Source organism: Paroedura picta, chromosome 1, assembly GCF_049243985.1.
Source record: "Paroedura picta isolate Pp20150507F chromosome 1, Ppicta_v3.0, whole genome shotgun sequence".
NCBI classification, from domain to species: Eukaryota; Metazoa; Chordata; class Lepidosauria; order Squamata; family Gekkonidae; genus Paroedura; species Paroedura picta.
Genome location: NC_135369.1, coordinates 72,465,236 through 72,491,670, shown reverse-complemented (window position 1 = coordinate 72,491,670; position 26,435 = coordinate 72,465,236). Strand labels below are relative to the sequence as shown.

The 26,435-nt window shown below is 46.2% G+C and overlaps 2 protein-coding genes across 8 annotated transcripts in view; both read left to right on the top strand.

Annotated features, from left to right (window-relative positions):
• LOC143839818 (uncharacterized) overlaps positions 1-15,787 on the top strand; it is a 71,158-nt gene extending 55,371 nt beyond the window's left edge. For 4 of the 5 annotated variants that reach the window (XM_077342402.1, XM_077342392.1, XM_077342370.1 and 1 more), the window contains 11 exons: positions 538-936; positions 1,606-1,725; positions 4,257-6,050; positions 7,466-7,546; positions 8,077-8,163; positions 8,959-9,050; positions 10,182-10,267; positions 10,865-10,931; positions 11,519-11,667; positions 13,212-13,367; positions 14,516-15,787. In XM_077342402.1, coding sequence (XP_077198517.1) covers positions 538-936; positions 1,606-1,725; positions 4,257-6,050; positions 7,466-7,546; positions 8,077-8,163; positions 8,959-9,050; positions 10,182-10,267; positions 10,865-10,931; positions 11,519-11,667; positions 13,212-13,367; positions 14,516-14,754 — 3,270 coding nt within the window. In that variant the 3' untranslated portion in view covers positions 14,755-15,787. The remainder of the gene's footprint in view (positions 1-537; positions 937-1,605; positions 1,726-4,256; positions 6,051-7,465; positions 7,547-8,076; positions 8,164-8,958; positions 9,051-10,181; positions 10,268-10,864; positions 10,932-11,518; positions 11,668-13,211; positions 13,368-14,515) is intronic. The other variant, XM_077342381.1, reaches the window with a different exon arrangement.
• A 4,408-nt stretch (positions 15,788-20,195) lies between these two features.
• SLC29A1 (solute carrier family 29 member 1 (Augustine blood group)) overlaps positions 20,196-26,435 on the top strand; it is a 98,468-nt gene continuing 92,228 nt past the window's right edge. The window contains exon 1 of one of the 3 annotated variants that reach the window (XM_077342458.1): positions 20,196-20,551. In XM_077342458.1, coding sequence (XP_077198573.1) covers positions 20,211-20,551 — 341 coding nt within the window. In that variant the 5' untranslated portion in view covers positions 20,196-20,210. Of the gene's footprint in view, positions 20,552-20,619; positions 20,639-26,435 lie in introns of those variants that run through there. The other 2 variants (XM_077342476.1, XM_077342511.1) reach the window with 2 other exon arrangements.

The window sequence follows — 26,435 nt, the reverse complement described above, 5'->3', positions numbered from 1 at the left end:
TGGCCCTCCAGTTGTCAGTCCGGGGGAAGGGGCCAATCGGCACCCTTCCTCATCCCGGACAGGGCCTGGCCTTGGGGCCCTTACTGCTTTATTGAATCCGCTCCACAGGAGCGGTTAAAGATGATGTTCTTCCCATCTACAGTGAGAATTCATTGTCTGGGCATTTTCAACCGTCAGGTGAATGAAATCGCTATTCTGGAGGAAGGGAACAAGAGGGGATCCTATATGATTATGGCAGTGGGACTGTTACAGCCTCACAAATTAAGTCTTTTGATATTACCAACAATGGAAGAATAGTTCATAAAAATGGCACTCTTTAATTAGAGAAGACAACATCTGTATTTGTTGCTAACTGGAATCCTCTTGTAGACTTTTCGTGTGATACGGAGAAAATGAACTGATGGTGTATGTTTTTGAGGATTAAGAGGAAAATGTGAGACTATAGGAAAAAAGGGGATCCTAAATTGAAGGAACTACTGAAACTCATTATTACTGCAACGGAGTTCTTTTCTTTTACCATATTTTCTTGCTCCCCAGATGAAAGCCACTCCTGAAGTCGACATGCCTGATAAAGATGGTTTCCCAAGATCCAGGGTCTCGGAAGAGCCTCCCTTCCCACTTTCACTCCAAGATAGTTCAGCATCACAGCACCATAGGCAAGACAGAACAGAAGACTCTGCCACAATACTGTCTGTTCCTGATGCTCACCCAGTGTGTGAACTGAGCGTGGCAGAATTAGGAAATAGTGTGCCTTTGGAGAAGGACACCCCCTGGGAAAGTCTGGCCCTAAAACACACAGAGAAGCCAGTGCTGCTGGTGCCACAACAAGGTACTGGCAGCCTGGGTGGCACCGTGAACTTGATCTTGAGCATTGGCAAGAAAGGAGAGAACCAGGCAGGAGTATTGGCACCCCTGGAAGAGGAGGGCTTGCACAAGGTAAGGTATTGTCATGTTCCACGTAGGGCACTGGTAGAGTTGCATGGCATCTCCTGTACGAAGAATGGGTGGCCCTAGAGCAATGATGATGTTTTCTGATGGGCGCAAAGGGATTCTGAGGTGACCAGGCAGGACAGAGCAAGGACATCACTTGGGGATGATCCGCCTGCCTGGTGAAGACTTACTAGGGGGGAATGTGGAAGCCCCCAAATTAGCAGCAGCTGTGCACAGTCTGGATTGTGGAGATCAGCAGCACACTGCTGCAGCTTGGTGTGATGGGTAAGAGCAGAGGCCTCTAATCTGGAGAAATGGGTTCAATTCCTCACTCCTCCTCCACATGCAGCCAGCTAGATGACCTCAGGCCAGTCACAATTTTTCCAGAGCTCTCTTAGCCTATCCTACCTCAGGGGTTGTCTGTAGTGGGGAGAGGAAGGGAAGGCGATTGTAAGCCACCCTGGGACTCTGTCAGGTAGTAAAAACCAGGCAACAAAAAACCAGCTCCTCCTCTTCTTAAACTTCTTCTTGAACTTCTTCAGCTCCTGCAGGGTGCCCTTGCTGTCCCTGCTGTCCCTCCTCATCTCACATGCCTCCTTTGCCTCCTGACTTGTAGGGGATCGTTCTTGCTGTTCCATCACTTTCTTTCTTGTCTCTTTCTCTCCTCAAATCCAGCTCTGTGAAACTAAACCCTCAGCCTGCAAAACCTTTTGGAAGCGTTGCCAGGGACTGTTAGGAAATACTTTGGGTAGTTTAAAGAGAAAGAAAAGGCCACCCCGCCAGCATGTGGAAGAGGTAAAACAGCTGGATCAGGCTGCATGCCGGAGAGAATAGATGCATGGTGCAAGACAGCCCTCCACTAACCCCTCAGGGCCTCCATTCAGATGCTGCTCCGGAATGCTGTGCAGGCAGCCTGGCAAGTCTCAGAAGCCACAGATCCATCTTTCCTCCAGGGCGCCAGTGTAGGAGAAGGCAAACAAGCAGGATATTGCATTGCAGCTGACTGTGGCTACTTGTCTCCTGGGTGGTGATAATGAGGGAGTTGTGCTTAGCGAACTCCTTTTGTTTTGGCACAGAATGTTTTGGGAATTCTCTAGACTGAGAGAACAGCAAGAGGGGGGGAGGGAATCCAACCTGAGAAGGAAGTCAGGAACCTAGAAGATTGAGCAGCTAAACAGAATAAGATACAGCTATTTATTACAAAGTGCACAGTAAATATAGATTGAAAACATTGATAAAACCCACAAGATAGTGGGTATCACATTGCAATCAAAAAAACACACAGCAGCTCATGTAAGTTGCACGTAAAACACTGGTTACACAAAATCACACTAGACCAAACACGTTTTGGCCCAGAGGGCCTTCTTCAATCTTCTGAATAATGACAACAGACACTATCAATGTAAGTATAAAATAATGTCTTCCAGACCAAGCAAGTTGTGTGTTGCCAAATTCTAACATACTAACCGGCCAGGATCACCAACCTTTTCGCACATGTGGGCAACACTGGAATTCTGACACAACATGGTGGGCAGAACACAGCCACTGAATGGCAGCCACAGGAGGCAGAGCCAGCCATAAAATGGCGACCAAAGCTTACCTGCAGTCACAGCAAAGATCCTTGCGCGGTGGTGGCAGCTATTGCCACAGCAACATTTTTAAAAACCTGTAAAGCCAATCAGAAGCCTTCCTGGGAGACGCCCACCTGAACCCTCCCAGTTTCTGAAAGGACTTGGAATCATGGGACCCAGAGGCACCACCCTGGGGATTGCTGTCCTACTGTATAATTCTAGGTATCTTGAAGTAGTGCCCATATACAGTTAGTTTAACCCAAAATGTGTATTGTTCCTTTCTGACTATTATAAAGAAACAATCCTCCCAGGGAGAAGGCAAAGGTTTAGGGGCTGTTCCCAAAGGGATGCAAAAATGTGACGGGCAGGAGAGAAAGACAGGTTGAATAAGGAGAAACATGGAATCTCTAACAAGAAGAGGAATATGAGCGAAGTAGTGGGAAGCCAGAGGACTGTAAAACCAACTGGCAGGTGATTGGTGAGAGGATGAGCTAAGATTAGAGAAAGTAAGAAAGGATATGGCAGGAAATCTGGTAAGAGAGAAGCAAAATCATCCTCTGCTTACTCTTGAAGAAAAGATCCAGTTGTTTCTTGTCTGCAGTGGGGAGAAGGTTTGGGAGCAGAACCAGTGACAATATTATGGAGTCCCTTTTTATGCATCTTGTTTTATCTGCCTTCTAGATGGTGGATGGGTCATTGAGGTCTTAGATCTTTCAAGGGATACCTGCAAGACAAGTACTGTTGACTGGAGCTCATTGCAGCCTTGTAGTGATTGAGGAAATGTCAGACTCCATATTCCTAGGGTGAGGAAATGCCAGGCTCATAGCTGCCACTTTGGACTTTCTCTTGCGGGGGACTCTACTAAAAAAGACATCCAGGCAATAGAAGGGCAGAGATAGCTGGTCAAGATGACTGATTCATCTGTGTAGCAAGTCTGACTAATACTCACTGCCAGTAGGTCAGTAAATGGTCAGAAGGTCCTGACTATGCATATATGATTCTGTTTCCTGGGAAGGCTGCATCGCAAAGGTGATTCTGGAAAGATAGTTTGCTCAGTGCCTGGTAAGAAGCGTCTTGGAGAGTCATGCCGCAGAACCTTGGTTAATATGCCCCAGAGTTCTCATGGCGATCAGACTACTTCCTTTGCAAGTGTCCAAGGTGGAGCATACCTTGAATCTGGGGTTTGATATCAAAGATAGAAGTCCTCACGCCTCTGACCATGTTAAGCCAGAGGATTTGAGTTCAGCTTTCCCCCACTCCTAAATCCTAGACAAGTACTGTAATCACTACGATACCACATGGGAGTGGGGTATAGCAGTTGCCTTTCCCCTCATGTCAGGCTCCTGAACTTCTGCTAAACTGTTGCATGCTGTGGTTTGTAGGTAGTCTCTTTTTCAGAGTGAAGTGTGTTGCAAGAAATTCCATGACTTTTGCTAACAGGTTATGCACCCCTTTCCCAAAAACTCTAATAAAGTTAGATCTTGGCACATTGGAGCTATTGAAAAATAAACTGAAGAAATCCTAGGACCAATGGAACATGTCTCAGGTTTCTCACTGTTGTGTTAACATGGATGCGGCTTTGTGTGATATGTGGGCAAAAGCTGGGCAGAAGGAGCATGCATCAGTTCATGGCTGCAAAAAATAGTTATGCGGACAAAGTTTGTTGCAGTGCCAGCCAGGATACATATGTGCTTGACCTCCAGTGACCTTGCATATTTGTATCAGTGATTCTCCATGGCTTCCTTCCCTCTGCAGGTCAGCACCTACTTGCATGTGAAGGAGGACAAAAATAAAGGTATGGCCTGTACAAGCTCAACCATGGGTCAACTTGCTAAACAAATAACTACCAGAACTCAGTTTTCTCTGCTACCCAGAACAGGGAGGGGCACCACCAACTTCCACACTCTGCCAAAGATCAGCTCTAGCTCCTTGAAGAGCCTAAGCAGAAAAGGAAAAGGGACTATACAAGAGGCCCAGTTGCTCGACTTGCAAGGGATCATGGAAGCCAACCCAAGTGATCCACAACCTGTTCAAGAGCAGAAGCACAGTAGTACCTGGCCCCCCAAGTGCAACAGAAGGGCACAGACCTTGCAGATACATTGCCTGCAGCTCAGACAACAGATGGACTCTGTAAAGAACCCATTGGCCCAGGCTATTGATGCTGGTTGTGACTCAGTTGGGAAAGGATCTGGACAGCATGCATTTGTGAGAGATGGCAGAAGTTTCAACAGCCCCCAGGGACTTCCAGAGAGGATGACCACATGCCAACATCTTTCTCTGGGCTCCATACTGAACCTGGAGCTCCCTAAGGATCCCACTGCATTGAGGAACATCCGTGATACCATCAGCATAGCACAGGAGGGACAAGCAGACAGAAAAGAAGCAAGCCAGGGCATTGAAGTGGCTCAGTGGAACACCAAGGGAGCAAAGAGACCAGAAAATGATACTAGCCTGCAGAAGAGAAGAATAGGAGTACAGCCAACCATACGTCAAAGGCCACTTGGGACAGGGGATGTCCACTGTCAGTTTCACAAGAAAGAGAGAAACACATGGTTTGAAGAGGTGAGTTGCAACCCAAGCTACAGCCGGCAGAAGGCTGGATGCATTGCTCCTTGTGAAGAGGGCAGGAAGAGTCCCAAGAGCTGCAGCAGTTCCAGTGATGAATATCCTGAGTTCCAGCAGAACCAGCTGTCCCGTATCAGTGTGCTGCATGAGCAGTTAGGCTGGGAATGGGACAGACTAGCTGCCTCACTGGGGACAACTGGCAGCACTAGGGAGGGGTTGCAGCACAAGGAGCCAGCTGAGCACACAGCCAGAGAATCTTCTAGAGCGAAATTCAAGCCCTCCCCTGCTGCACACAGAAGCACTGTTGATGCAGCTCCTAGTGCAACCAAAGTTAAGGACCCTGCAGCAAATGCAACACCAAATAAGGACACCCGCCTGGGTGGATTAGAAGGAAGCTCTGAAAAAATCCCACCTTCATGGCATCATATGGGACTCAGATCCCCCATTAAGGTGTCTCTGTTTGAATGTGAAGTAGGCCACCAAGAAGGCATCCCAACATCTTCAGGGCTAGATTCTTCAGTCCAGGTTCCAGGAGAAAGCACAGCTGAAGGACCAAAGCTGCCAGGCAGGGCAGACCTTTGTCACCCTGCCCATGAGTTGTTTGAAGAAGAAGAGGAGGAGCTGCAGGCCATATGGAGTAATGTGGAGAAGCACAAGAGAGGTGCAGGTGCCCACGGTGGCCCAGAAAGAAAAGCACAAAGCCCAGGTAGTTCTACTGGGAAAATCATCCTGACAGCAGCAGAGACTGTGCTGGTGGCCAAGTTCAAGCTTCCTACCTCTGTCCAGCCATCTCAGAACTCAGAAGAGGGGAAAGGGTCCACTAATGGGCTTAGTAGAAAGAGCAGTTCAACTCAGTGCTGGGCATCTTTGCCTTCTCGCCAGGAGCCATCAGAGAGGACAGAGGCTGCACCTGTGGGAGCAGTGTCGAGCATCTACCCAGGGGACCAGATAAAGCTCCAAGAAGAGAGCAGAGGGCCCAACAAGGTCAGAACCCTTGCCTGTCCATTCCTGTTCTGGCAGAATTTTCCTGTCTGAAAACCAAAAGTTTAATTTCCACCCTCCCTCCCCCTCTGTATGTTCCAAGAGAGCATGGACAAAATAGCTTAGAGATAAGCCAAGGGACAGAAACAAGCCCACCAACAACTATCATAATTTTAACCAAATGTCTTTCTAGCAAAACTCAGTAATGCAGGTCATTCTCATGGCCATCAGGCAGTAGAAATCAAACTCAAAACCTCAGGCATAAATATAATGGTTTGCTTCCACTTCAGCTATTATGGGATACATCCAAGAGAGTGTTTTCTGCAGATTGGGGGGAGGGGTGTTTGCCCATTAAGCATGACTTTGTTGCCTGTTCCCTCCTGCTGCAGCCCAGAATGCTCCTTGAAATTCTTCTCTTGACAACATTTTGGCTTGTGGCCTGGGGGAGGGAGGATTTCAAGAAAGTCATGCTCCACAGGCAGAAATTCATCTGCAGAAAACATTATTTGGAATCCCATCCCTTTGGGTCATCAGGGGGGTGATGTTCTGTTTTTGGGGAAAACTCTATGGTTTGAAGCAAATTCTATCACAGAGTTTTGCCCAAAAGCCAGAGTGTCGTCCCCGATGTTGCAACCCCTGACATCACTTCTGGGTGATGATGGCACCTCAAGGAGCTCCTGGAAAGTGTCCATCCCACCCCACCCCCTGTCAGCAGCACAGATGAATCTGGCAACCCTAAACAGACCTGGCAACCCTAAACAACCCTAAACAGAACCCTAAACAGACACTCAGTGTTTACACAGAATCAAGGTGATGACATAGATAGCCCATTGCATCTCCGTGTTTTTTGTGGGTTTTTTTTACCCTGTGGGTGTGTGTTTACTTAAAATACAACTACAGTAGGAGCTAGTTCATGGGGACTGAAAAAGTTAATCCATCAGTCCCCCCCCCCCCGGTTCTCTCCCTCAACACGGGTTACTGAAAAGGTCTGTTGAGCAGGGGGGAAAGTGGGAGCATCGCCACGAGGGGAGGTTTTTAGCGGTATATTGTTTCGGGGGGATTTTATGTTGGTTTTATTGTTGTGAACTGCGACAATCCACTGTGTGGGAGTGGCAGTATATAAATAGAAATGTAGTGAGTGAGTGAGTGAGTGAGTGAGTGAGTGAGTGAGTGAGTGAGTGAGTGAGTGAGTGAGTGAGTGAGTGAGTGAGTGAGTGAGTGAGTGAGTGAGTGAGTGAGTGAGGTGCTGTTGGGGCTACCAAGGTATACTGTCTTTTTCCATTTTCCCTTTTTATTTTGGCTGCAAGCAATTTATGCTTCTCAACCAATTAACTGCTTCCTGTGCACTTGGGAGGCATGAATAAGTACTTAGGCTGCAATGGGAAAAGTCATAATTATTGCTTTCTGCCTCTTTCTAGCTTCTACCCAGTAAACTGGAGCTCCAGATGATGGAAGGAACTCTGGAGAGGAAGCATCTGTTGCAGGCAGGAGGAAGAAAGGTATTGTTGGAGTTGCTTTGTGTTCTATCTGATGGAGGGGGGGGCAGGCTGATTATCTTTCACTCTGCACTGATCAGGTTTCCAGGCATTAATATACTACGATGAACATCCATGTCTCTAGGAAGCAATTTACTTTGGTTTTCCTGTAACAGGTTATCAGCCCCTAACTATGTGTAATTCTCATACAGGTGTGCTTTGCAATGTGTGGGGCCTTTCCAATAAAGGAAAATCCAACACATTTTGTTCTTAACATTATGATGCTAATTAAGCCCCTGTGGCTTCATACCCCACTCCTGCATGAGGCAGGAATTCTTGCATTGCTTTTTGAAACAAGAAGTACTCCTGCTCTGGAGAGTTAGAAAACCTCTCAAGCATTGGTTGCCTATTTTTGGTTTTTAGGAGAAAGGTGTGTGCCCCCTTACTATCTTTCCAATAGAAAGAGAGTTTTACGCATGAGAAGGTTCATGAACAAGGGAACCTTCCCGAAGTTTTGCCTGCTTCGTGTACTGTATTTAATTCTGTTCTTCTAGGCAAATTGTCGTTCTTGGAGCACATTCCATACAGTGCTGATGAGACAAACGTTGTGTTTCTATCAAGACAAGAAAGACACTCTCAAGGTAATGGTGTGCAGTGAGGCATTCACAGAAGTGTGGGGATAAGAAGTGGAAATTGATGTAGTGCAGGACACTTACTCCCCTCATCTCCTGCTGCTTCTCTATGTTTCATTCATGCATCCAGCATTTTATATCCTTCATCTGATCTGATGGCTTCTTCAACCTTAATTGTTGGCACTGCCAGGAAAATGCATGTACGAAATAATGATTGATTTTGTACAAATTTTAAAATTTATCACATTCTGCGCCAAAGGAAATCTTGAACCAGTGTATGGAAAGTGTAAATGTTAAAATCAGTTGAAACCATCCATAATCACATTAAAACCAATTCTAGCAATAACTGGCAAACCTTAAGGCCCACAGCGTATCAGCAGAAGAAAAGCCCAATAAACCTACACAGGCCATTCTGAATAAAGCCAAGCAACAAGAACAGTGAGGTAGCCAAGTGTGGGTGCAGCCATTGAGACAGCCTCGCCCTGAAAATCATCTCTCACTAATCACAGAAATGTAGAGTAACAGTCTTAAGCAGTGTCTTTCTCCCAGCTGCCAGAAAGTTCAGATCCCAGCATTCAAGACCTGCCTTCCCCTGTCATTAAAGCGGGTACTTAGTTCAGTCCTTGGGGATAATAGCTTATCTCTTGGTCACTGGTCCCTTGTTACAAGCCAGAGGGTGGACACTGCACAAAACAGATGAACTCTTGTTCTCTAGATATGCTTCCCTGTGCTGGGCAAAGTAGTTTATAAAGAATTCTTTGCAAGTTCTGGAGGTGTTATCAGTTGCTTTCCTTTGCACAACAGAGCTCCATGGTGGCCTTGCCTCTGAACCTCTGTGGAGCCATCTGCGACCTGGAAACAGAGTACACCAAAAAGACCCACTGTTTCACACTGCTGTGAGTAACCCCAAGTTTCCTTTCCCACTGTGTCTTCAAAAACGGGGGGGGGGGGGGGGGGTGAGCTATTTGAAGCACTCGCCACGTAACTCATGGACACATACGTAGGAAGCTGCCTTTTGCTGAATCCGACTGTTGGTCCGTCAGGGTCAGTATTGTCTACTCAGACTGGCAGCAGCTTTCCAGGGCCTTAGACTGAAGTTTTTCACATTAGCTCCTACTGATCCTCTTTTTATTTATTGATTGATTGATTGATTGAATGATTTGATTTCTATACTGCCACTCCCAGACCACCCAGCTCATGGTGGTTTGCAGCATAATAATAAGATCATTAAACCCCATAATACGGCACTCTATACCCTCTTGCTGACAAGTAGAATCATAGAATCATAGAGTTGGAAGGGACCTCCTGGGTCATCTAGTCCAGCCCCCTGCACTATGCAGGACATTCACAACTCTATCGCTCATCCACGCTAACCTGCCAACCCCTTAATAACAAAAGATAAAAATAAAACAGCAAGATGGTGACAATACTCCCCTTATTAGGCCCTCATTCCTCAGCTCGTCCACTCCCAGTTGTAACTAAGAAGCTGTAAATCCAGGGTCGATGGTTGGCCCCAGGGGGAAGTCCAGATTTCACAATGAAAGGACCCGCTCTCATTAGCCTGGTATTTGGCCCGGCCTCAACCAAAAGCCTGGCAGAAGAGCTCCGTCTTACACGCCCTGCAGAACCCAGAGAGTTCTGACAGGGCCCTCAGATCATCCGGGAGCTCATTCCACCAGGTAGGGGCCAGGATTGAAAAAACCCTGGCCCTGGTCAAGGCTAGGCATGCTTCCTGGGGCCCCAGGACCGTCAACAGATTCATACCTGCAGAGCAAAGTGCCCTGCGGGGAGCATAAGGAGATAGGGTACTGTAGATAGGGAGGACCCAGGCCGCATATAGCCTTAAAAGTCAAAACCAATACCTTGAACGTGGGATGCCACTGATTGAACCCTAGGACTTGCTGTATCCCAAGCAAGTGCTCTGCTATTGAGATACAGCCCCTCCCGTTTAATTTCCCAGATTGTTGAAGGATGCGATTGGCGCTGGACTTTGTATCAGTTTGTCGTTGTCCTCTTCACATCCCCAGGTTGAAGGATGGTTCCAAGTATCTCCTTAGAGCTCTGACTGAACCACTCATGAAAGAATGGGTTACTAAACTGCAACAAAATTCAGGTATGACTGTTTCCTGCTCAGGAAGAAGTGGGGAGCACTGGAATACGAGCAGGAGAAAGAAATTGCTATCAGTTCAGAACTAGAGGTATCTAGAGGGTCAGGCAGTTAGTACCTTTTAGCATCTGCTATTTGTCTCATTATGGCTGAGACTAACCTGAAGCCAGGTGGAGAACTTGCACACAGGAGGCTGGAGCAAGAGATTGACTGCAAGGTTCCATATGACTGTCCCTGTCACCTGTCCTCTGTTCATAATGGGCAGAGTAGGGGTCATAATAACCTTCACTCTTTCCAATGTTACAAGTGTGCACCTAATTTCATTTAAAGTGTACACTCAAATATATAAAGTGTGACTGAGTAATAGATGTTTGAAAGTATATGCATTATACAAGGGTGTTCATCTAAGACGCCATAACTTGGTTGAACAAACATGCACACCTGTGTTTCTGTGAAATGGACCTAAGTTTGTGTGTTTGAGAGGATGGTCCAAATAAGTCATTAAAGTGTGTTCTGTACACAAACACTGTTATGCAAATGGATGATTCTTTTTTAACCCATCACCCTGGGGCTGTTTTATCACATACTTTTCTGTGTTCAAAGGTTTACCTGAAGTGGATTATTTCCAGTCAGCTTCCCAAGCTGCCCAAAGGACAACCTCTGCTGTTAGGTAAATGTTGCCAGCAGTGTTAGGCTGGAGTTCCTAAGGGGGCAGGAGGAATTTGTTGAGCCTTCTGAGATCAGCTTGTACTGCTGGGGGCCCTTGTTCATTGGCAAGCAGATCTTTATGCAAGTAGACCCTTGAGGTACGTTTTTCAGATTCCAACATGCCATGTAAAAAATGGATTCTGACATCTCTGCCAGAGAGAGAGAGAGAGAAAAATCATGTTTTTAATTTTGCATTGTATATTTCTGTTTCTCTGCCTTGAAACAGGTCTACCTTAGTAAACCTGAAAGACTTTAAGTTTCCGTTTGAGTTCACTGTGTTTTTCCTTCCAATTTTCCTCTCTTATGTCTTTACTGGTGACAGCAAATCCCTCCTTCCTTATGCCCACACCCCTCTCATGTAATCTACTAGAATTGTTCAGCTACACAAAGGCCTCTAGCAAATCTGATTCCTTCATTTACAGCACTAACCCTGTGCTCTGCACAAATTGGCACGCCATACTTTTGTGAGAGAGACTGTCCAGGATTAAGTCCTGTGGAAGTGAGGATTTGAACCCAGCTCTGTGTTTCTGCTGTTTCAATTATTTCCAGTGTGATTCCTGGCCTTGGATCCTCCCACTGTTTGGGCCTTCATCAGCCCTTTACAGCAAAGAACCAAGAGGAGTCCAGGTCATGTGTCAAGCTGCAGCCACCTTCCAATACTCGGGATGACGCACTGGATTCAGCAGCACCATCAGCAGGTGAGGATGCAACCTTCAGAGTCACTTGAGGGATCTCTCTTTACCCGCCCCTTCAGCATCCGGGCTGTGGCCAGCCATGGTGATGCACTTCTGGTATCCAAGTGAGTGAAGTGCCATGTAAGGAGTTTGGCTATGAAGATGTTATTGCAGAGGGGACATCGGGGCTCAGGAGCTTGAGCCATCCCAGGCCCTCACCCTTCTACATCTTCACTATCTGGCCTTCAAGGCTCCTGGGGAAGCGGCATGCCCAGTGAAGCCAGACTATTTACAAAAAAATTCTTTGTTCTACCTTGTTTACTTGGATGTTGAAAGATATCTCTTCATATGGGGGGTTGGGACATCTAGATTGCCCTTGAAATGAAGGTGTGAATTGTCTCCATTACCCAAGGGGAAAAGAGCTTGATTGTACTAAAAGGGGCTTTCAAACAGACTTTTTGCCTTGACTTGGGTGCTAAAGAACAGTGGGGGTTTGTACCTTTCTCATACAAGTTGTCTAATCCGTTTTTCTTGATGTGTGTTCTCCTTTTTCCCCAAACCACCTTTGATGTGATATTTCTCTTTGATGCAATATATCTGTTGGCCAACTCTCCAGACTGTTTCTTTATACCAGGCTTTCTCAACCAGGGTTTCATTAAACCCTGGGGTTTCTTGACAGCCTTAGAAGGGTTTCCTGAATGGGTGAGAGTTCATTTTTATATATTTTTAAAAATTGTTAAATGTTTATCAGTAGATATGACTATATGTGGTCACATTGACCTGGCCCCTCTCCCAAAATGGCCAATGATGGGCCTGGAGGGGGTCAGAAAGGACGGGTCTCGGGTGGGTGTGTACATAACTATGCTTCCCAACCATATTCTGTATGATCATGCCATTTCTAGGGTTTCTCAACAGTAAGGAAGTTGAGAAAGGCTGCTTTATACAGTCTCTGCAAATCTTTGCAGATTCATCTCCCAGCCACAAATGGTGTGAAGAACTTGCTTTCCCTCAGTAGGGCAACCTGGGATTTTTGCAGTGCATTTCTTTAAGGGCTAACCTCCCCCCCCTTCCCCTCTCCCTTGGTCTGAGGGAGTTGACATTGAGGGAAAATGGGGACAAAGTAACAGTGTGACCAAGTGCCCCCAATCAAGAAGCCATTTTTGTTCCAAACACAAATGTGAACAGTTCTGAAAAATTCTGTGTGTGTGTCTGTGCTTCCCACCACCCCCTTTGGCAAGCCTATAGATATCAGGTATATGATGCCTAAATATATCTTACTAGGTTGGTCAAAATTGGTGCTAGTGTCTTTTAAGCTAAATGCTACAATCACATGTATATGCCTGTTCATAGCTCATTGTCTAAAGCAATAGACAGCAATACTATAAAAAATACTATAAAAAATGTTGTTGACATAGCATCTGGGGTAGGGATCTTCCACACTGTGCCGTGGTATAGAATAGCTGAGAAGCAGGACCTGTGAAACGTATCATTTGTGATTCAGCAACCTGTTTTTTGTTTTTGTTTTTGTGACCCTGTGTAATCCATTTTAAATTTTTCTCTCCTTTTAGGAAACAGTCAGAAACCTGCAGCCTTTTATACAGCAGAGCAAAGTCCAAAGCTGGGTTCACCTACTGAGTCTCCAAGGGCACAGGATCCCTTTATGTGTCAGGAGGATGACTGTGGGCTTGTGACAAGCAAGAGGAGATCATATTCCTTCACCTCAGGTATGCCACGCAGGTCTGCAAAGGAGGAGGAGCTGTTAGATAGGGGAGCAGAAGGTCTGTACAGCACATCACTCTGAGCTTCCTGACCCCTTAATGTTGTTCCCTTTCAGTGGTAAAATTCATGTCCCTCTGATCAGGTGCCGCTGACATGTGTGACTAAATGCAGCCTTATCATTCTTTGAGACAAGCATGATGTCATTGTACTATTTTCCCTGCTTGTGATGGGGGGAGGGCTTTTTCCAAGGTTCTCCTCAAAGTCACTAATATATTGCTTCAAGCAACCACTAGATGTCAGCAGCACACTTTTAACCTCAAATTCACATCCTTTGAAGGTTGCTTTTGTGCATCTTCCTGTCAAAATGTGCATTTGATCCCATGCTCCAATATAAAGAACTAGGTTTGCATAGAGCAGTTTCAAAGTGATATTTGCCTGCTTATTGCTTTTGAGACGTATCTCTTGAGAAGCAATTATTAGAATCAACTCTGCAAAAAGCAGCTTTGTGGTGTGTGTTTATAGGGGTCATGCTATTTCTCAGATATTGGATAGGGGCAAGTATCCTGAAAAGACCTGAATTTAGTGCATAATTTCCAAATCAAGTGGGACCTGGGATTAAATCTTCTTGGAAGTGACATTGTTTGCCTTGGAAGTGTTTTCATTGTCATCTTTGATGTAGTTAGTAAAATCAGCTTCTTTCACTAAAATTCATTCTTCACTGGTTGGTGGATGGAACTTTTAAGGATTTAACATGGCAAATGAATGATCCCCCCCTCCTATTCTTTTACAAAGCCCAAAGATAAGCTTTGGTTCTGGAGCAGAGGCCAGATAAACCTCAGCTCAGATGATAGCAGGGATTCACCCTTCTTCTGTCTTTATTTGGAGCAGGAATGGGTCCCCTAGAATCAGAAGATCCAGTCTACCAAAAATATCAACCAGCCTAGGGCTGGATGCTTTAGGATGCTTAGGGCTGATCCTGCGTTGAGCAGGGGGTTGGACTCTATGATTCTATGATTCTAAACTGACACCTCTGTCTTATTAGAGAGAAATCCTGCTGCTCGTTGACTGTTCTGCTAATTCATTGCTGACACTAACTTCTGCCAAATATCTCTCTCTCTCTCTCTGTCTCTCTGTCTCTCTCTCTCCCTTTCAGCTACCTACCAGAAGATAAGCCCATTGCCAGTTTCTAAAGAAGCCTTGGGGGTTGGCAGCAGCTACTCAGTCACGTTGTACATTGGAGAACAGGCACCTGCTGTCCTGAGGCCTCGCTGCCACTCCTTCATGGCTTCCCCTAGTGGTGTCCGAGAGACTCCAAGCGAGAGAAGCCAGGGCGCCTCACCTCGCCAGAAGACCAAATCCGTCTTCAGAAAGTTCTTCGGAAAGAAAGACTGACATTCTGGCTCATTCCTTTTAGCCCAGAAACAGAATATGTGACTCTACACAAGCACTAGGCCTGATTGTGACCAGTGGTCACTCTAGGGACTGCTCTTTCCTGAGGGTGCAGGGGGAGTGATGTACAGGGAGAAGAAGCTCTGGTCTGTGAAACCATCCATTAGGCCTCGGGCATATGCTTCACCTATCCCCTGAGAGTAGTGGAGCTTGAAGGAACACTGTACTGCTGGTGGAAACATAGTCAATGGGGTCAGAGGCCTATAGGAGAGAACCTGAGTCATTCTACAGAAGGGTGATATAATAGAACCCACTTTCTCCAAGGATGTCAGAGCCCAGTCCTTGTGGGACACACAAACTAACAGGTGGCTTCAGATATAACGTTCCCAGGCACATATGTATTAACACTGTATTTTTATTCCGGTGATAAGGGTGGGGTGGGGAGTCATACTGTTTCATTCTTTTCTCACAAATGTTTGCATGATAGGATCAACAAACAAACAGTTTCCTTAGGTCCATTGGTCTCTAAGAATTGCCAGGTTGTTTAATCTGCTGTTGCTCCTGTACCTGTAAGAGAATTGTGATCAGCTGACATTTGTCAAATGAACATGCTTATCATTCCATGTGCCAATTCCTGATTTTTGCAGTTTGGGCTTCCGTAAAAAACAGAATTCTTTGTTTCTAGTTGGCAACACAGCTCAGGCCCAGAATTCCCCCCATGTGCCCTGAGTAATTGTGTCTTGGAGAAATCAGCACCATGCAAATGTAGGGTTGGCACATATCTGACCCGAAGAAATCGGAAGGTTGAGAAAGCATCTGGGAAACAATAACTTTGGATTCTAATGAAAACAGTTATCCCACCCCCCTCCTTTATTGTACAGAAATACAAATGGAGCATTCACTCTGGTTAAATGAACCTCACGTTTGTCCTGCTCTTCTTTCCTTCTGCACCTTAACGCCCAGGGCAGGAGCAAGTATGTTTTGTTTAGTTGCCAAGATGCATTTCTTTCAGAAACATTAATACCCCATTAAAATACCCATTGGCTGTCTGTGTGTTTTCATTCAAAGTGCATTAGAATGGAGTTACAAAATAAAAGACAGCGACTCTTCCTGATTCAGTCCATAATCTGCTTGAAAGGACAGAAATCCTGAGAAGGGTAAGTACATTACAGGCAATATACATACAGCAGGCTGCAAGCAGAGAGCTCAGTAACATAATATCTGCTGGTATTTGATGCCAAACTTTGCTTAACCTTAGCAGAGCCTCTTCTTGAAACTCTATTGTTAAAACAGTGTAAGGATGTTGGAGAGAAATGGCAAGCATTTAACTCTTCCTGTGCCCAGTAATTCTTCTCTGCAAATGTTGTTTTCAAGTCCTACCCTCTGTGCCTTCCCCATTTATTTTCAACACTGGAATGCAGGAAAGGATTTCAAATAGCTTTGGGGCAATTGCAAGGGAGAGATAGCAGAGAGGGCAACCCTTTCTAGTCTGCCAGCATTCTCCCTGAAGTCTCAGGGATGTTTGAGGCTTATAAGAACCAGTATTTATCTCATAATATAATATTCTGTTCTCACTTCAGCACTTCAAAAGGCACTTGGGGAAAAAGCAATGTCAACTGATCCTGGTGCATGTCATAGCACTTTTTAAGTGGCCAAATTCTTCTCTGTAATAATGTAGGAGGGTACCATAGTGCCTAGTTTGGCTCTGACAGCAGGTAAAAAGAGATGCAGGTTAACCCCAAGAAGAAACCTGCTACAGGCTACTAGTTATCATTTCTTCATATTGGGGCTGCTACTGTCACTCTAGTGGGCTGTTTCATGTAGGCCATATTTCTAGTATTATTTATTTACAAAATGTGTATTTATTCATTCATGTATTTAATTTATATACCACCCCTCATTGTGACATCTTGGGGTAGTATACATAGAATCAGTAATATAGAACATATATCAACTATTTTTAACACCTCTTTGCCAGATCAGGGCCACCAAGATGAGAGGACTGTAATTTACTGTAGAAAACAGTGCAAATCTTGCATGTATTTTGTTGCATGCTCAAACATTCCTATATTTGTGATGAAAATAGCTACTTCTGTATACTACGCTGGTGTACTCTGTGTGTGTTGGTACACGATAGTTGCTAAGCAACTGAGCTCTGAATTGGAAATCCATTGCTTTGAATTACACCTCTGCACTCAACACAGTAGGTGCCCTCGACAGTACATGGATAATAATACTAGCCTTCCTTACAGGGCTGTTGGAACAATATATCTGACCTACTTTAGTGTATTCAGAGTCATAATAAATCCTAACTGGCATTAGCTTTATCATTAACAAGCAGGAGCCATGTTGGCCTGAAGCCGCAGAACGAAGTTTGAGCCCAGTCAGGCACCTTTAAGACCAACAAAGCTTTATTCAAGGTATGAGCTTTCATGTGCTTCCTCAGGTACAATATCATGGAAGAAAAATAATCAGCTCAGATTTATAGATGAAGTGAGATGGCATATTAAAATATGGCATAATGCAATTGCCCAGGTTCCCGAGATATTTAGGAAAAGACAGCAATTAGGATTTGTTTGCATTCACCTAAGATTGAATTGCATGGGAAAAATTTGGCCACAATAAAAAAATGCAAATATCCACATAAAGAGAATAATGGGCAAATAATCAATTACTGACAACAGCTGAGATCTTGCCCTTCTGTCCCCTGCCTGACCCCTAGGTATGGAAGCATCTAGGGGGGTCATATTCCTTTTAAATTTCCTAATATATAAAAGGAGCATAAATAGCAAGCCCTCCCAAGGGTGCTAGCAAGGGTAGGGGGGAAAAGACGGTCTAAATCCTCAGCTTTATTTTCGAAGAAGGAAGTAGACTAGCGCAGGAGAGAAACTAAAGATGGTGGCAGAGCCTTTGATCACCAAGCGCTGGGTCAGACCTGCCCAGTCTCTGTACTGATGCTGGCAGTGACACTTTCCTTGCTCTGTCTAACAAGAGCAAAGGCTGCAGAGGGGCAATTGGGGCTGATGTTTGTGCAGAAATTGGCACTGGTTTCCTGGAGAGCTGAAAGCAGCTCAGCCTTTTAGCACTCGGGGGATTTTCATTCTTCTGCGTATTAAATACCCAAAGAAGGCTGCTCAGCCTGTTGCAATCTGCAGGTGGAGATGGCTTTATTTTGTCTGAAGGCAGCTGGTGGTGTATGTAAGATCGGATGGGCCAAAGAGCTGATGGTGAGAAATAAAACTGATTCTCCGGTGTACACAGATGTAGGACTGCGGGTGGAAGGTGGAAGAAGCCAGGTCCTGGGTGCTGTTTTCACATGCACATTGCCTTTTCCTCCCCATCCTACCACCCCTAGTCTGTCCTCACACACCCCCAGGGATGAAGGAAAGGGGCTCTCAGGAGATGTAGCTTTGGGGCCTGGCACTGTTCTTTTTGTTTCCTTCTGTACACTACAAGTGAATTTCTTAGAAGTCCTCCTTCAGGCCTCTCTGAGTCAGGATGGGCTGCTTAGTTAAGCATAATTCTGCCCTGGAGTAACCCATTTCTCAAGACTCTACATGAGAAAAATATGCTGAATGAAATTGTCCATCTTCACCCAAACAGGAAGTGGGAGAGCAGGAAAGCAGGACAGCAATTTCACGAGGATTTTAAAAGCATTTTCCTTCCATGATTTCTTGAGGTGGCTGGCTCAGAGATCCTGGTCATCCTGCTCATTCCAGGGGGAACAAATGATACTGCCCAGTGCAGGTGGAACATACAAAGCGAGACTACGTGGCCAGGGGGGGGGGGGAGGGTGAAGGACTTGGGAGCCCAGGTTGTGTTTTCATCAGTTCTTCCTGTTAATGGCCGAGGTTCAGGAAGGGAATGAAAAAATAATGCAGATAAATGACAGGCTACGTCATTGGTGTCATCAGGAAAGTTTTGGGGTTTTGGACCATGGATCACACTCTTGTGATGAGGCTCTTCTATCAGGAGATGGTTTGCACCTCACGAATGTGGCAAAAAACGTCTTTGCAAAGAGTCTTGCAGTGGAAGGGGCAACCTGGGGGTCTGCTATTTTAGACTTGATTCTTACCAATAGGGAAGGACTGGCTGACAAGGTAAAAGTTGTGGGTTCACTTGGTAGTAGTAACCATGTGATTTTGGACAATGATCTTGGGGAAGAGAAAAGCTGTACATAGTCTCACATACAGGCTGGACTTCAGGAGAGCAAATTTTAACAAACTTTTAACTTTATGTTGGGTACAATCCCGTGATCAGAAAAATGTAAGGAGATGGAAGTCCAAGAAGGTTGGGAGTTTCTCAAAAGTACAAAACTGAAGGTACAATTATCTTGAGAAGGAAAACTGGAAGGAACCAAAAAAAACCCAAAGTGGCTCCATAAACAGCTTTCAGCTGACCTCAGTCCAAAGCAGAGTTCCATTTTGCAGGCCCTACAGAACTCTTTTAAGTTCTGATTGGGCCTGGCTTTTTTTGGGGAGCTTTTTCCACAAAGTTGGGGCCATGGTTGAAAAGGCCCTAGCTCTGGTTGAGGCCAGGAGAACTTCTTTGGGGCCAGGGACTACCAGTCAGCTGGCACGAGTGGAGTGTGTTTCTCTTTGGGGAGTATAGGCTAGCAGACAGTCCTTGAGGTACGCAGGACTCAGACCATGTATGGCCTTGATGTGACAAAATGGGTATGTCACCTGTTCAGTTACCAGCCCCCTCCCCAACTGTTTGGGCCACCTTCACATTTTTCAGGCTATGCCCCCCTTCAAATGTACCAGGGGTCCCCAGGGGGCCATACGGTCCCTGGTTGAGAATAGCTGATCTAGACCATTCAATTTGACATAAGTTCTAGGCTGTTCCCTGTCACTTGCTTGATTGAGAGTGAAGCTGCCTGACTGGAGAATGTATGTGACTTGAAGAAGACAAGATCACCAGTCCCACTATGTTAACTGCCTGCTTGCATTGTAACAACAATTAAATATATGCATTCATCTTACTAGATCCAGGTGGGGTTTGAAGGCTCTTTTGGCATTCATGTATAAAATCATAGAATACTAGAGTTGGAAGGGACCTCCTGTGTCATCTAGTCCAACCCCCTGCACTATGTAGGACACGCACATCCCAGTCGCTCATCTACTGTAACCTGCCCCCCCCCCTTTGCCTTCACAGAATCAGCCTCTCTGTCAGATGGCTATCTAGCCTCTGCTTAAAAATCTCCAAAGATGGAGAACCCACCACCTCCCAAGGAAGCCTGATCCACTGAGAAACCGCTCTAACTGACAGGAACTTCTTCTGGATGTTTGGATGGAATTTCTTTTGCATTAATTTCATGCCATGAGCTCAAGCCTTGCAGAAGCTAAGGCGGTCCAGGCTGGAAGGCTCTTCAGACTTTCGCTGAAGAGAAGGCAAATGCTGACGACAAAATCTGCAAATGCGGGACTAAAGGCAGAAAGCCTTTGCGTTGCTGTCAAATGCCCAGAAGGGCAAACCAGGCACCATCATACAGGGGAGAGCGAGAAAGGGAGCTGCGCCTGTGCTCGGGGGGACGTTGGTCCGGTTCATCCTGCTGCCCTGGGCGCGATCCCGGCTCTACTCAGGAAGCCTGTGGAGCAGGCAGGTGCGGGCGGGCACCCGGGCGAGCGCTGCAGGGAGCACTAGGACCCGGCGAAGGCTCCGCAGGGACCAATCCCCGGCAGGGAGCCGGCCGGAGAAGCGCCGCCGCCGGGGCGAGCAGACCGGCCGGCGCGGCAGTAGCGGGGGAGACGGAGGCAGAGCCGGAGCCGGAGCCGGCGGCCCCATGCCTCGGCAGCATGTAAGCCCCGCAAGCGCCATCGAGCGTCCCCGGCGGCGGTCCCGCGTGTGTCGCCGCCGCCTCTTGCTTCGAGCTCCCTGCTTGCAGGTTGGAAACAGGCGGGCGGGGAAAACGCGGAGACCGCGCCGCTCGGGAGAGTCAAAGGACGACCCTCCCCCGGGGTGGGGTGGGGTGGGGGCTTTTCTTCGCGCAAGGACAAGTCAGCGGGGCGCGTGTTGCAGCGCATCGCGCGCCTCGAGAGGAGCGGCGGTCGCGGCACTTGTTGTTTTCCTCAAAAGTCCCCTGTAAGAAAAGGGGCGGCATGTGCTTCGGGGCTTGCGCCAGATGGCCCAGAGACTCGCGGCGGAGGGAGGGAGGGAGGGAGGGAGAGATGGTGCGGGTTAAGGGCGATCAGGTCCCTTCCCCCTTGTGGCGACCCGATGAATTAATGACCTCCAAAACGTCCTGTAGTGAACAGCCTTGCCTCCGGTCTTGCAAACCGACGGCCTTGGCTTCATGGATTGAATCATTCCATCGCCCGTTGGGTCTTCCTCTTGCCTAGCCTTATAACCTTTTTCAATCAGTTTTTGTCTTCTCATAATGTGATCCAAGTTTAGTCGTTTTAGAGAGAGTTCAGGCCTGATTTGATCAAGAACTTCTTTATTTGTATTTTTGGTGGTCCACATATCTATAAAATTCTTCTCCGATGCATTTTAGATGAATCACCTTTTTTTGGTCTCAGCATTTTTCATTGTCCAACTTTCATACCCATACATAGTAAGCAGAATACTGTGGAGATCTTGGACACCAGTGATAAATCCCTTAGTTATTCCTTTTTTCCTCTCTTTTTTTTTTTGGGGGGGGGGGTTGTCACAGCTGACTTATGGTGACCCTGTAGAGTTGTCTCTAATCCAAATATTGACCAGGGTCGACCTTAATTAGCTTGCAAGACCTGACAAGATCAAGCCAGTCAGTGCTATTCATGCTGGGGCTAGGGATTGCAGCCTCCAGGTGGGACCTGGGGACCCCCCACAATTGCACCTTATCTTCAGACTACAGAGATCCATTGAGCTGGAGAAAAGGAGTTTTTCAGCCTGGATCTGGCTTGGAGGAACCTGACAAACCCAATCAGTATAGTTATCCTTCACCCTCTTTGTAATACTCTCAATCAGAGCAGATTTTATTATCCTTTGAAATGCATGGTTTTAAATTCTTCTAATTGTGTGAGTACAGAAATCCCCAGACTGGTAGTAATTTATGGTTAATGAACACAGCATACAGTTTAACCTTTTGCCTGGTGGGTGAGGGATTTGGCATTAGCTAAGGGATAACAATGCAAATGGTCTGGAAAGGGTGCAGAAGGGATTGGCGTATATGGCTGAAAGAAGCTTTGAAGTTGCCTTTAGATCTCCAGTGTGGCTAGTTGGTGATGCTTAAAATGGTTCCAATTGATCTGATACAGTTTTGTTGTCCTTGATGCTGGGGAAATGTTTGCAAGTGTCAATATCTTTACTCAAACCGATTCCTATCCTTGTCTCTTAATTTCCCTCTTTCCTCTCAATATGTGTGTGTGTGTATTCATTATTCAGGCAATCTGTTCCCTGAGTCAGAATCCTGCCTCTATTGTGCTCTTTTCCCTTGTCCCAGCTTGTTACTTTCCCTTCTGTCCTCACACTACGTCTTTTTAAATCACAGTATGTTGTTACCTGTCCTTTTCACTTTCTTCCTGAGCACTGATTCCTTCCTTCCTTCCTTCCTTCCTTCCTTCCTTCCTTCCTTCCTTCCTTCCTTCCTTCCTTCCTCCTGGAAGAAAGTTACAGATCATATGTTGAGCCCACCTTGGGGTGGGGTGCCTGAATCCATAAAATGATGGCTTTGAGTAGCACAATACAGGAATTACAGTGCTGGGTGTAAGATATCAGATGCAAAGACCAGAAGCTTGCAGGGACTGAGTTACAAAGAAATGATTGACCATGCACCACCACTGCATGCTTTAAAACTGCAACTTCTGACTAAACAGCTGCCTTCACCACTGACAGCTAGACTGGCTGTATCTTGAGTCTCTGCATGTTTCCAATATATCTTTTATCTTTATTGGAACTAGATTACTTTGGTGCTCCCTGCTTGTGCTGGATCTAACAGGTGCAAAGAGAGTTTCATAGCTGTATTTGCAAATCTGCAGCTCCTCAAGGTCATAGGGTTGCCTGTAAATTTGCAGCTATAGACCAGGTCCCTACAGTGAGGTTGCCTTTTTAACACAACCATGACAGGACATAAACTGTAGCTCCCCCCCCTCCCCCAATTGCTCTCCTAGGCTTGTTCTTCACTTATTTTTCCCCCCCGTTGTTGATCCTTCTGAATTCAGATCAGTTTGAATCTGGGTCTTCCTACTTCCTTTTTCCTGAATTGAGACAGACTGCATTCTTCACTTGTGTGGCTGCTCTCTCCTTCCCACTTGATTGCAGAAACTCAGAGGGAGGAAGGGAGTGGTGAGTCGCGAAGCTCCAGCCAGCAATGAAGGAGCATGAGGCTGGAGAGGGGCTTATTTCCTGCCATTCTACAGCCAAAGCAGGTGGGGGGATGGAGCACGAGGCTGCTTGTTTATTTTTATTTTCCTGAACTAGTGAGGAGGGGGAGAAGGACAATCCGAAAGGCAAATTTCAGCACATAGATGTGTGGGCTTGAAGCACAGTCACTTTAGAAGTGAGGGCAAAAATAAGTCTTGCAAGGGAATGGTAACCAGGAACAAGGCCTGACCTATCAGCTACAGACTGCTTCACTACGTCAGCGTTGGAGGCACAGGGGAGGGGGTAGAAGTTAATCCAGCAAAACACAGAACATCTACACTTAATACTGGGGCTTTTGGAATGGCTTTCTCAAGTGTAGCAACTTACATCCGCTCCTGGATATTGTGGGGGAAAGGTAGTGTCACTGCGGATCAATCATAGACGTTGCAGAGGGAAAATTTAAAGTGCAAAATATCAGAATGAAAATCAAATAATGTGTAGATGACTTTTTAAAATTCAGCATCACCAGGGATAAAAAGCCCAGTGCAGATTCAGCCCTGCTCCCCCTGAATATCTTCTACCAGCTGAGTAAGTAGAACTTTTGTTTTGTCCACTAAAGGAGAAGGGTGAGAAGGAATTGAGAGCTGTTGGTCAGTAAAAGCCTTGGCTCCATCATCTTGTGAGTGGTTGTGCTATTGGAAACAGATATGAAGCCTAGTCTTAACACAGCCCGCGGCGCCGCGGGCGCCGCGGGCACCGCAGACTAAATAAAGCAGTAAGGCCTTGGGAGGCGGGATGTGTCCGTGATGAGGAAGGGTGCCGATTAGCCCCTTCCTCTGGACAGACTATTGGAGGGACCAATCGGCAGGCGCCAAGCGCCTGCCGATTGGTCCCTCCAATTCCCTGCCGGAGCAACTGTGAGCAGCGCACAGTGCGGCTCGCAGTTGCTCCTTTGCCGGCGGCCTGACGTGTCGGGAGGCGCTTCGCGGCTCCCGACGCGTCAGGCCACCGGCAAGGGAGCTCCTGCCAGCCGTTGGCGGGGGCTCCCTGCCGCCGGCCTGGCACGCCGGGAGCCGCGAAGCGCCTCCCGACGCGTCAGGCCACCGGCAAGGCAGTCCCCGAAAGGCCGAGAGTCCCCGAAAGCGAAAGGCCGAGAAAAATGTCTTGTCTCTTGAATAGAGGCTTAATGTGTGGAAATGGACAACTGAATCTTTTCATGGCATGGAGGTAAATAACTCAAACCTCTATTAAATGGTTAGAACATGTTTGCTCCAGGCTGTTGACAACACTAGATCAAAGCTCTGTGGCTGACAATTCTACTGTGTGGTCAGCTGGTCATCAGCATTGGCTCTGGGAGAACAGGCCTTAGCGAGAAGGGTTACGCCAAAGTAAGTTCCAGTGGGCCTCTCATAGCCCCTTATATTGATGTGCCTCAAGTTGTAATTGTTTTGCATGTGATTGGCAACCCAGGTTTAAATAAAGAAAGACACTACTGCCCTCACGTCTCATGTCTGTATGTTGTAAATAAATGCGACTGCCAGCAAGGCACAGTCAACATCAGTTACTGATTTGCTGTGCGACCTTGTCCATGACTCTATTTATTTTGCCCAGTGAGGCTGCTTCCGTGGTGCCGCCACTGCTGCTGCTGCCTCAGGGTGACAAGCCATGTTTGACAGAGACCTTTGACAAGTGAAATCAGTAAGGTGTTCCCTTTGCTGCTGTGGCCCTGCAGAAGAATGGGCTATGTCACTTCCAGCTGCAAGTGGAGAAAGCCACATCTTTAATGCTCCCCCACGAAAAAGCTCCTTCACATTTAAAATTAGCTCATCAAGAGAAGCATTCTAGCCTCATCCTTCTCATGCTGAACTTACATGGAACGTCCTGGAATTGTGAACAATATAGTCTCCCCTCCAGACGGAAGTGGTATAGTCTGTTGTGCCATCTCAGTACTCTGTGGCCTCATTCCTGACCAGGCCTCTGATGTTGTAGAGAAGACTACACCAGAATGTTTTGTGTTTTGTGATGACAGCGTACGCCTAGACAAGAACCGTGGTAGCAGAAATAGCATAAGAGACATGCACAGGAGATTTAGAATTCAATACCAAAATTCCCTTTGCCCATCTCTAGAGGGAGATATATAATTAATATGCTTAATTGGATTCAATGGTTTGAATTGGGTGGAGGGGCTTACAAGCCTAGTTTTGTTTTTGTGCTTCAGAGAACATGGAAAGCCAGACTCACACAAAAATAAAGAATATTCCCTCCCTTCTCCTCATCTTGCTATTTCTCAGCAATTTAAAACCTGGGGACCCGTGGAACTGGTATTGTTATGTGCCCGTGCCAGGTATAACCATTTCATGAATGGAACTTTGAATTACAAGAACTTCTAACTAATGTCCTGTAGTTTTGGTGCTTACATGATTGTCATGGCATTCCTTGGTACTGTATGGATTAACTGTCATTATATAGAAGTCCTTCAAGTTCATAAACCATGCAGTCAGCTACAAATATAGTTCAAGGGGAAAATATGCAAGCTGTGCATATTTTACTCTTGCCATTCTGTTCCTGTGTAATTTTCACCACCCTGCCATACATGCATCTGTAACTCTGTCAGCAACCCTCAGTCAAGTGACTTGTCATGATTTGTGTTCAGTCAGCTGCTCTGAGAATGGGTCAAGTGACCCTTCCCTGAGGGAATCCCAGGCAGCTGAGAAGGGATGCAGCAATTTGTGTCTTTCCCTACCTAATCTCTCCCAAAGTTCTGATACTTTCACCTAAATTAACAAAATATTTTAACAGCCCTGTAAGTCTCTAAAGAGCATTCTGTGAGATAAAATTCCCATTTTACATAAAGGGAGCTCAGACTGTGAGATCATGACTGGGCTAGGAAAGCATGGTCTGTGTATATATACAATATGCTGTTGTTGTGGGGCTGCGTAGATGAAAACGCCCACATACTCCTTCAAACCAGCAGAAACACTAGTCCAGCAATGCCCAAAAGTGGTTAAAAATTTGTGGTTCCTGCTGTTCAGCTAATGTTTACTAGTTGTGGACATTTTTCCCCCTTCTGTTAAGAATGTACAGTTAACTGTCAGTTTTATTTTGTGTTTGCTGTGCTAGAAATATATTAAAGTCAATCGGTTTACCTTGGGGGTAAATTGGTTTATAATTTCAGCCATAAAAGACCTGCAACTATTTTGGACACATAAAGCTGCCTTCTACTGAATCAGACCCTCCCTCCCTCAAGGTCAATATTTTCTACTAGAGGGTGGCAGAGGCTGTCCTGGATCTCAGCCTGAGATCTTTCACATCACCTACACCCGGTACTGGAGATGCTGGGGATTATTATTTATATTCATTTATTTGATTTATGAGCCTCTTGTGGCGCAGAGGGGTAC